This window comes from Tinamus guttatus, unplaced genomic scaffold, assembly GCF_059628265.1.
Source record: "Tinamus guttatus ecotype Peru unplaced genomic scaffold, ASM5962826v1 Tinamus_guttatus_pri_ptg000368l, whole genome shotgun sequence".
Taxonomy (NCBI): domain Eukaryota; kingdom Metazoa; phylum Chordata; class Aves; order Tinamiformes; family Tinamidae; genus Tinamus; species Tinamus guttatus.
The window spans coordinates 3,118,920-3,130,071 of NW_028288902.1; the positions used below are offsets into that span (position 1 = coordinate 3,118,920).

The 11,152-nt window shown below is 38.8% G+C and overlaps 1 protein-coding gene across 1 annotated transcript; it reads right to left on the reverse strand.

Moving 5' to 3' along the window:
- Window positions 1–606: 606 nt before the first annotated feature.
- Window positions 607–10,698, reverse strand: IRAK4 (interleukin 1 receptor associated kinase 4). The gene is made up of 11 exons (XM_010215529.2): window positions 10,494–10,698; window positions 9,435–9,580; window positions 8,910–9,122; window positions 7,781–7,941; window positions 7,073–7,137; window positions 6,646–6,760; window positions 5,253–5,362; window positions 2,837–3,020; window positions 2,332–2,394; window positions 766–924; window positions 607–673 (listed from the first exon to the last, which is right to left on the reverse strand). Exons 1-11 carry the CDS (start codon window positions 10,652–10,654, stop codon window positions 641–643), a joined length of 1,410 nt encoding a protein of 469 aa, XP_010213831.2. The 5' UTR covers window positions 10,655–10,698; the 3' UTR covers window positions 607–640.
- Window positions 10,699–11,152: the final 454 nt, after the last annotated feature.

An 11,152-nucleotide genomic window follows, 5' to 3' on the forward strand; every position in this document is an offset into this window, starting at 1 on the left:
CATAATTACTTTGCTTGTAAAACATCTAAACAAAATAGCAATCTAAAATATGTTTTGCAGCATTTATCTGAAAAAAAAACAAAGACATTAAAAAAGTCTGAATCCAGACAGTTGCCACATTCACAAATACTGTCCATTTACATAAATTTGGATTTGCACATTAAAATTTTAAACAAGTTTGGTTTAAATGGGTACCTCTACTGTATCCTCACGGAACGGGAGCTTGCATTTACATCAATTAAAGGTTTTTTTCTTCAATAAAATGGGCTAGCCTATCTGCACAAGAAAGTGATTTGAAGAAAAACAACTGAGCCTCCCACTGTCATCTTCTTTGCAGAAGACACACTTGGTACTTGAAGATCTAGAGACAAAGAGATTCTACCACAGAAATGCTTCTCAAAAGCCATGGAGAAGACATATCAGGAATGCAACTGGGTAACCCAAAAAAGGCTCTCCATTTTCTCATACTAAGGAGCTGCTGGCTAAGGATACACGAAAGGCCTGAAGCCCAACGGGCACAGGCCAAGAACGCACGGGACATGCAGGACAAGCCGACGCCGTCACTCTAAATACCAAGGAAAGTCTGTATCTGCTCCTGCTCTCCTCTCCATCTAGGAAACGCGGCATCAGAAGAGACACTTCAAGTTGCTATCTCCTGCAGGTGCTGCTGGACCTGCCATAGAACAGATGACAATACAAGTAACTGATACTGTCACCAAAAGATCAAAGGCTAAGAACCACCTTTGAATGCGAAAGGCTACCTACCATCTTAATGTCTGGCCTCCTGTTTTTCTTCTCATTCAGACACCGATTAGCAACTGAATACATTTTGTCAACTGAAGGAGCATCCCAGTCATTCATCTTCTCATCAACATAAGCCTCAATAGTTGTTTCCTCATCTTCAATTTCATCTTTGATACTTAACTGCAAGAGAATTCAAATTGTAAGTATCTGAGGATTCTACACTCCACACTAACATTTTGAAAACTTGCTTGTGGATGGTGTTTTCTTCCCTCAATCATTCTTCTAGATGGAGAATGACATTCTTTGTGCAACAGCATTAGAATTCAACAATATTATCTGCAGAAACAGCCTCTGAGACTATAAATGGAAAATACAGATTTACTGTATATGTTATCATTAGTTCTCAGTTTATGCACAATTGCAAAGCAATTTTCTTTAAACTGCATCACTGAGCCATAATTTTCACCCACTTAAAAGCTCGGCAGTTTCTTGGTATTGCATCTGTTTATTTAAGAAAACAAGTGTGCCCAATAAAGTATTTATGTTTACTTAAAAAAAAAAACACAAATAAACAAGCTGAAGCATGAATAACTTTTTTCGTATGGACTTCATAAAGGTCTTTTTGTGGAAATCGAAAAGTAATTACAAGAAAAAGAAGAAAAAGAAAAAAGGGACAATCACCTTACATCCACAATTCCCCAAGGTTAATAAACAAGGTGAATTATTAGTGAAGCTGGAAAAGACTGGAACTGATACAAGAATGACAAGAAGCATGAAGGAGCAACTGAGATGAGTATTTTAAAAGTGTTCTTATGAGAAGAGGAACTATAAGGGTATAATGGATAAAACAAGAATACAGCAATAAAGCTTTATATCATCACAGAGAGAGGCAGTAGCAGAGAGAACTAGAATACCCTATTAGAAGGATGAACTTTATGGCTGGAACAGCAGAAATGAAATGAAATACAGTAGTACAGAGTATACGGTCATGCATTGGAATTAGTACAAAGAACCTTTATAATAAATTGCAAGAAGTTGAGCTTCAAGAGACAGGATACTGAGAAACAACATAATTTATTAGCTCATTACAGGACACAATATGCCAAGAACAAAAGCTGCCTGTGAAAAAAAAAAAAGAAATGTGTGTATAGGGCAGGTTCCCAGTAGGAATGAATACTTCCAACAAGGAAATGTTGGAGTCAAGATATCAACATAAATAGCCTTGTCATCACATTGAAGATATGCAGACTGGAAGAGTTATGGAGAAGTTCCAGAATTAGAATAACCAGAAAGACAGATAATCCTGTGGGATAATATAAGCAACAGAAATCTAGCTTGAAGGAAATTGTAAAAATCTGCAGAAAGAGAGATTTCTCCACAAAACAAACACCAAGAACAGAACAGTCGGCTCAGTGAAGAAATAAAGATTCCTGCTGACTTCTAAAATATTGATACAAGAGCTGTTTTACGTAACTACACCATTTTGCTAAATGAATTGTCTCAAAACTTGTTGTCTGCCTATGATTTTATAAAAAGGAATCCGTGTGGGGTTGGAGTGGGGACAGGGGTGCAAGAAAAATAAAATACCAGTAACTGTGGATCCCTGTCTTCATCTACTGGTGGAAGACCTGTTATTATTTCCAGTAAGACCTGGAAGAGAAAAATAAGAGAAGCATGCAATAACTCTTAGCATCTGTAGCATTGGGGAAAAAAAATTCTCTATACACCTGATTTTTTTTCTGTTCTTTGAACCTTTATTTTCATTATCACAGTTCAAAAAGAAAACAGTGTTCTGTATTACTTCCAACTACACTTAGCTAAAACCTGGCATGTTATTTTGCTCTAATCTTTCATATACAAATTCACATTTTAACACAATGGTTGCATATCCTAGCAACTCTTACTCAACATATTCAAATGCTTTAGAAGTCAAACAAAAAGGTTTAAGATTTAGAAAAACTATTCTAAGAGCACATTGTGGAAGGTGTGCAAAATGAAAATGATAGATCAGAGTGGCTTGTTTAACTGCAAGTTTTCAATTACAGAATTCTCATTCATTTACAGAATATACTGTTTCCCACGTGCTACTTACTACTCCAAAACTGAAGATATCCGACTTGGGGGTTATTTCTCCCCGCAGCGCCTCAGGTGCCATATAGGCTGCAGTTCCAACAATTCTGTCAGTCAGGATAGTTCGAGTGAATGTTACAGATGCTCTTGCAAGTCCAAAGTCAGAAATTTTAGGCATGTAAGTATCAGTTAGCAAGATATTTGCACTGAGAAGGAAAGAAAACAAAAAGGTTTTTCTCCAAAACATGACAGTAACTAGGTTTTCTAACAGACTAACAGTTCTTCAGCAATCAAATGCTAAGTGCTATTTTGATGGTTTCTCGAAATTTAAGATACATTTTCACACAACAGCACAAGAGCAAGCTTCGTTCAAAATTGCTCAATTTCAAAACAAATTGCTTTAAGTAAGTATAAATCAAATACTGCCTGCCTAGGAGACAGCTTTTCTTGTACACATAAGAAAAAAAATGTCCTTTAATCAGCATAATATATAATACTTCATTTCGATAAACTGGTATTACATCTCAATGGAATTTTTCTCATCTAAATGATTACCCAGAATCAATAAAAGACAGTTTTGTACTTATTATCCTGTACAAAGTAAACTTATTCCTCACTTGAAAGAGGAGCAGAATATATAGTAAGGCGGGAATAATTATATTTGCTGTCTTTCCACTTCATCCTCTTTTTTTTATTATTTTTTATTTTTTTTACTGCTCCTAGAGAAAACCTGAAGAATTCGGCTCATCTAAAAGGAGGTTTGTTTCTAAAATATGGAAATGTGATGAATTACAACCTAGATCCTTCTATTGTTTTAATCTTGAAGCACTGGAAACCATATTAAAAACATGTGACTTAAATTTTATGTAATCTTTGTCATTTTCTGACCCTTTCACTGGAACCATAAGCAAACCAGAAACTCAGCTACGACATACAATGCTTGTTATAAACTTTTACTCCTTTCTTCTCTTTCCTGTTTGCCAAACCTTCTAAATAAAATTATCACAGCTATAAGATATGAAAAGATGTATTAGGACTGCTGTAAAAAAGTGTTGAATGTGACTACCACAGAAGACCAAACTTCAATTAATCCACCAACTGGTCTCATATTTCAAGCTCAGCTCCTACATTCATAGCTTCAGAAGTCTTTGCTTTTCAACTTGAAGAGACAAGCCCCAAAGAAGCATCACATTCTGATACAGCACAGAGAGCACAGCAGAAACAAGTTTACTGCAACTGTTAGAGACTTCAAAAGATAAATCAACTATCTCCTGGGTATAAACAGGAAAAAATTATGGGTAATTCTGAAGATACCAAGTCGATCATTTCTGAAAATGAAACATCTCTAACATCCACAATAGTGGTTCTAGTGCCAGCAAGGTTACCAAATGTCTCTATGTGTCATGTGTAGACACAAATGAAGAACAAAGTGAAGTTTCTCAGATGTTTCCTAATTTGATACCAGAGTGGCAGCACTATGAATAGCACCTGCCATACAAACTTATTCAACTATTCACAGTGCAAGAGGCTGCAAAAGAGAAAGAAAAGAGCGATACTGTAAAATGATCAACTCACAGCAGTTAGAAGGGTAGAGGAGCGCAAGGTGAAAGACGATGTCGCTTCCAGTTACTTGTCCAGTGGCTTAAGCAGGGAAGGAAGAAGAAACAGGAACTCTCAAAGCGGCAAGCACATTTCATGAGACCTGAAGCAAAAATCACCTGGTCTTTCCTGACATTTTGGAAGGTCACAAAACCTAAGCAATATAGGTAACAAGTAGAATGCTAGAAGCCAGAAAACCATTTAAATACTGATCCATAACATCAAACTCCTTCCAGTTATACTCCTTCTTAACCTAGAGAAGGAATATTGCATCTGAGCACTTCTTTAAACCTTTGGACAGATTCAGTATTTCAAAAAGAAGCAAACTGCTACCAAGGGGCAAGGAAGAGAAGAAGACAGGCACAAAACAAACAAACCCTTGCTCTGAGCTCTGATATCCCTCCAGAAATTGCTATTGCAACAAACAAGTGAACATACATTAACCCTGAAGAGACCTAAACTTCATAAACGTGATGAACGTCACTTTAACGTCTCTATTATAAATAACAGTAAATCAAGTAGACATTCAAAAAAATGTTCTAGCAAAAAAAAAAAAAGTCTCTAAAAGGGCTTTTTTGCTAGCAGCAGCTACAAAAGAATTCCTAGGTGTTCCCACAGTACTCAAGTAACTATTTGACAGTGGGAGATCACAACAGCTTCATAATTATCTTTATAACTGCATACTGACGTTGTCCCCGGGGCACAGGCAAGATTTCCATGATGGGTGTCACTCACCGAAGAGATGGTGTCCTTGGCTGAAACAATCATTATTTCAGTGTTTTCTCTAAGATGACTTAATCAGGAAAAAAAAATGTACAGTGACAGTCAGCAGCTGTTACCTTTTAACATCTCGGTGAATATGATTATTTTCATGCAAAAAGTTGATGCCATTTGCTGTACCTTGAGCAATTTTGCATCTTGTTTTCCAAGGAATTGGTGGAGTGCCATCCTTTAACGAGGGGGAGAGAAGGGCAAGTACAAACATGAAAAAAAATCTATTAAATACCTATACTATAAAAACATGTATGTTAAAGCACATTAGGCCAGACTTTGAGGCAATTAAAGATGTAGGCAGATAGCTACCTGCTTTTCAAAAACTTATTAAAGACACCTTGATACCAACTGAAACTTAGTGGAAAATACAAATGAGGGCATTCAGCACTCCCTTTTTCTATTTTCTGTTTTCTCAAAACAGAAAATACTGTGATTACTGAGCAAATTGGTAGCTCTAAAAATGGTTTCAGCAATTCAAGAGAAAAAAAAAAACTCATCTTGAAGGAGACATACAAAACAAAGCAAATACAAAAGCAAAACAAGAAGTCTCCACTGTCTGTAATCTTCAAGACAGATGATATTGAAAACAGAAGCCAAGAGAGCATCAGTTACAATACTGTTAAATCTATCTTCATTCTGCCTGCGGCCACTTAATGTCAGCTATAAACTGATATACATCTTGAATTTTAAACAGCTGTAGTCATTTCTTCAGTGCAGACATATCCAAGGCCTTTCCCCAACAACTTCTCCTCGTTCCAGTACCACTTAAGGTTTCTAAGTATTTTTTTCAGCCCAATCAGTTCACTAATCCATCTCTCTCTGCAACTTCTAATTGTTCCAGTACAAGAGTAGATCAGTGCAGAAAATGGCGTACAATTAGCACCAGTCCAAACTGTTCATCAGTTTGCAACCTTACAAAATTCACTTACTTAGTACACAAGTGTTTTTTGAATTCCTTTAACATGGACACCCATTTACTAGGTTAAGCCTGGCTTACCACTGGTATCATTGTGCCAGGTGACAAAGGCAGTTTATTACTTAAAGGCTAAGAGATGGGTCATTTGATTAAATCAAAAGAAAATATTTTATTTGATAAAATACTATCACAAAATAAGTATTTAAGGTTTGTTTAGGCCCTGCAGAAACTGAAATACAGACTCTGAACATCATGTTAGAACTGGTATAACAAGGGCAGTGAAGAGAAAGCACACTGGTACAGGTATAGGTAGCCTGCTTTGACTAAGGAACATTGGGTCTAAATAGTTGCATAAAATAATAAATATTAATATATTTTATGTGGATATAAAATGCTTTATCATACTACTCTTGCTCCTGGAACACAGTAGTTAACCGGAATTCAGTGGCTACTATAGCTGATCACTCTTTCACAGACAATTACATAGATATCTTGACATCAAAAGAACAAGATGCCCAGAAACCAGACAAGATTCTACTCACCAGACAAGCGAGTCTGTCCAGCAATGAGCCATTGGGCATGTACTCATAGACTAGGCATGGCACAGCACCATCACTGGAGAAGCCCAGCAGTTCCACTAGATTCTCATGCTGACACCTATGGCAACAAAACTACTCATCAGATATGTGTGCAACACTCCCAGCATTTAAGGGAAAGCTCAGCACATGGAATTTGATCCCCAGTTTCCAGGTTGCAGCCCTGTTGCTCACAGTTACCATCCAGGTATTTGCACGGGTGCATTTGTGTGAACAAAATATAATCACACTTTATATGAAACATTTTCACTTAGTATGAAAATTGCAACCCATGCCAGAGACACACAAATAAGAAATTATGCTAATAAACATGCTACATCTGCCAAATTAGGTTCCCAAAGAAAGCTCTAACATTGTATGATACTGTACTCACTTTGCCATCATTTTTATTTCTTGATCAAATTGTTCTTTCAATTCTTGAACACTAACATCAACCATCTAGAAAAAAGAAAGGATCTGACATTAACACCCATACTAAAATGCAAGCTTGTTCATGAAAAGAAAGAAATTGTAAACCTTGCCTTCAATTAGTTAAAAATAACAGCTACTTAACTGCTCACCATAATTTTTACTGAATTCAATAATGAAATTAGAAGACTATTTTTAATTCTTTGGAATATGACATTACTGGACAAGCTGATCTAGTACCAGCAGAGTCACTAGCTTAGTGTTTTATCTAATTGCTCTTACTTACTAATAGTTACAAAAAGTAATCATTTACAGAAAGCATCTACTACGAAGACTAAAATCCTATCACAATTTGTATTCAGCTTGTGAATCGTTATCTAGGTTGTGTCAGAATAAACTTCAGGGGGGGCAACCTCCCTAGTGACACGTCCCACCTGCCATTTAACCAGCCCTGGCTGGGGGTGAGGTGTGGAGGAGCTCACAGAAAGGAGAAATGCAGACCAGGCAACACTTCTTTGGTAGTGGGATTCTAGCACAAGGCTCTCAACCTAACTAAAGTTAAAATGTGACACGTTCTGAAGTGTGGCACTAATTCCATAGATAAAGTCTATACTATATGGCATGCAGTCATTAAGAGAGAGAAAAAAAAAAGAATACATCCAAGACAACTCACAGCAGCAAGTTTCTTGACAGCCACATTTCTGCCATTGATGTAGCCTTTGAACACAACTCCAAAGCCACCTTCTCCCAGTTTATTACCTCCAGCTGATTCTGGTCGTGCATCGAAATTATTTGTAATACTTTCCAACTCATGAAACCCAAAACTGCAGAGATCTAAAAGACATTTACTATTTAGTACAGAAGCATGATTTCATCGTTTGGAACAACTGTATCAAACAAATTCTCCCTCTGCTTCAGTTCTATTAACCCATGAATTCGTCACCACATAGACACTGACACAGCGGAACCCCCCTTCCAGATTCACCATGAAGCTATTGGAGGAAAAGAAAAGCACGTGAATTATGCGAGCTCTAGGAAGGTAAAAACAGACCAAGCATACACTTACCTAAAGTGCTTTCCTACCCTCCAACAGTTTGATCCAAGTACTTTTAAGTTAAAAACAATGCTTCTCTATTTAGAGGACTATGGAGGAGGAATCCATCAAAAACTTGCTCACCTCCCTCATGAGCCCAGATAAACTTTTAGCAACCACAGAGTTGCTTAAATTATGTACTTCAGCATGAAATAAATTCCATGAAGAATCCCCTCCTTTCCTTTTTTTTTTTTTCCCTTCCCTACTCCCTGAATCTGCCACCTGCAAGCTTAATTTGACACTGCACAATTCCTGTATCAGGCAGCAGTAAAAGGTCAATTTCTATTCTCTACTTCTATGATTGTAATGATATCAGAAAGTTCGGGAGGTTGCACCTCTCTTCAGTTATCTTTTCTACAGGCTTCTTAGCCTGAGATCCACCTTTAGGCACACGATGCTGAACAGTCCACAAAATCAGTACTGAAAGAAGGCAACAGGATTGGGTGCAGCACAAAATAAGCTACAACTTAACTAATACACAAGTATTTAATCACAGTAGCCTTCTTAGTGGCCAGGTACATCTCTCTGACTTGTCTTGCCACTGGCCACATTCATAGTCACACAGAACGGCACAAACAGCGATGCTCTATACATGGAGGCACAGTTTCAGCAAAATACTTGTTGCCCTAACATTTTACTATGAATTTCACATGGAATTGTCACCACATCAGCAAAAGAGATCATACTTCAATTTCACCTCTGCACCTACCTCTGTTGCTAGACTGGGAGCTGCTATTCTCTTGACTCAAGTAAGAAGGAGCTGAAGGCTGTTTCTCAGTATCTGGAGCTAAAAGCGGCATTACAGATGCCACTTGCTTTTCCTGTATAGGCAATTGTTTCTCAGGCAGTTGTTTCTCATGTGCAGGCAAGTTTTCTTGTGAAGAAAGAGGTAATGGAACTTCTTCTCCCATCCTTACAGCTTCTGAAAATGGAATTTTTAAAAAGTGTTATTTTTTTTGATTCCTAATATAGTTAATGCCAACATTTATTTAATTTAGGAAACATACAAGCTTCAATAAATATTTTATTCTGCATGTATGTACAGAACTCTATTTAAACTTGGAACACTAAACAATTTATATAAAGTTGTAATTAAATTTATTATGTCTAATGGAAAATACAACCACATTGGTCATTTGGAGCTAATTCTTCATGATTTTCAATCTACCATGAAGCTGTTTAACATCTTAGAAAATTGAAAACACAGTACAAAGTATAGCTGGATAGCACTAACCTGGAAGCAAAAGTCTTGCTGGTGCTAGGAACTGATTCCTAATCAGCAGATCCACAAGGTCACCAACTGTACAGTTGGTTGTTCCCCAGTCATACAGTAATTCACAGGTAGGGCTCTTTCCCATTTGTATAAGTGCCTCAAATCTCCTGAAAAAGATTATATTCAAACATATCTTCAAAACATAGACTATTTGAAAAGACAGGTTAAAAACACCAACAATAAAACAACAATAAAAGAGATTTAAACTCAGGTAAGATATGCATCAGCATTTGACATCATCATCATCAATGAGGTTTCTGTATTTTTTAGACACACTACATCTGCATACAGGTCTAACACTTGTGCCCTCCCATGTATAAGGGAACAAATGAAAAATAATTATTTTTCTCCTCTTGAGCCTTCACACTTCATTTTGAGCAACAATCAGCAAAAAACTAAGATCTATTATTCTGATGGATTCATTATTATTCCAGAAATGATAGCAAATGAAAACTTAATGCTAAGATCACGAGGAAGGTTGTAAATCCAAGATCACTGCTCAAATCACATAACACAGCTTGAAGATCCAATAAAGTCTTCAAGCAACAAAGGTTAACAAAACGCTGCTAACATGCTGCTTCATTTGAACATGCTAAATTCTGGCCTCAGGCTCCCTACATTTCTGAGATTTGGATTATTTATTTATTTGGGAGGAGGGGAACATGCCTTCTGAGAGTCAAATGTTATTGCCCAGTCTTTCCTGTTGCCTAGAAGTGCTCAGTGAGATCAGTGTCTTTAAGCCCCTGATACACAAAGTTACCCAGCCAGTGCCTAACTAAAAATATTTATTACTAGAGCTCTCATTAATTCTAATGTCCTTGGCCTTGTGTCTGGCTTATCTGAAAAACTAAACTATAGCACAATTAGGACTCAGTTTTGAGCTCACTAATGAAAGAGGCTCTAAGGTCAGGCGTAAGAGCATTTACAGGCACACAGATGGCAAGAAGTTGCAACATGAAGGCAGTGACATTTATGCTAAATACTTAACACGGTTGTGCAACAACGACTTCCACATCACACCTGATGTGCATTTGGTTGTATCTGCTTTCTCCAGACAGCTCCCTTATATCCACGGCCAACCGCTTCCACCCTTCCTGGGGATCCATGAAGTCCGCCAGCTGCCTCACCAACCCATAGCCAAGGCAGCGCACATAGGTCGAGGCCGTGACGCGCTTGCTCATCTCCAGGTCCTTGGGGAAACACAGCCAAACTTTTCAGTAACGTTGAAAACGTTGCCGGGAAGGGAGAGGGTGGAGGGGGGTGGAAAGGGTCGCTACGAGCCCCCCTCCCGCCCTGAGCGTAACAGCTGGACCCGACCCCCCTCCCCAGCATCGGGCCCGCCGCCTCACAAAATGGCGCCCCCCACCCTCTTCCCCCTCTACCTTACACTTTCCCGGGGCGCCGCTCCCCGCCTTTAAAAGGCAGTGACACAACCGCTGACGTCACCAACCGCCTCGCGACGCAGAACGGCTGCCCTCCCCGCAGGGCCCGCCCGCCGCTCCCTACGCGGCTCTCCCATTGGCTGCGCCTCCTGCGGAACGTCCCACGAAGAGTCCGGAGCGCGGGGGGAGCAGGAAGCTCCTTTTGGGTCGTGCCTCGTGGAGTCGGCAGCGGCCGTGCGTGCGGCGACCCCCGCGCGTTCTCCCGCGGTGGTGGCGCCTCCTGGCGGGCCGGTGGCC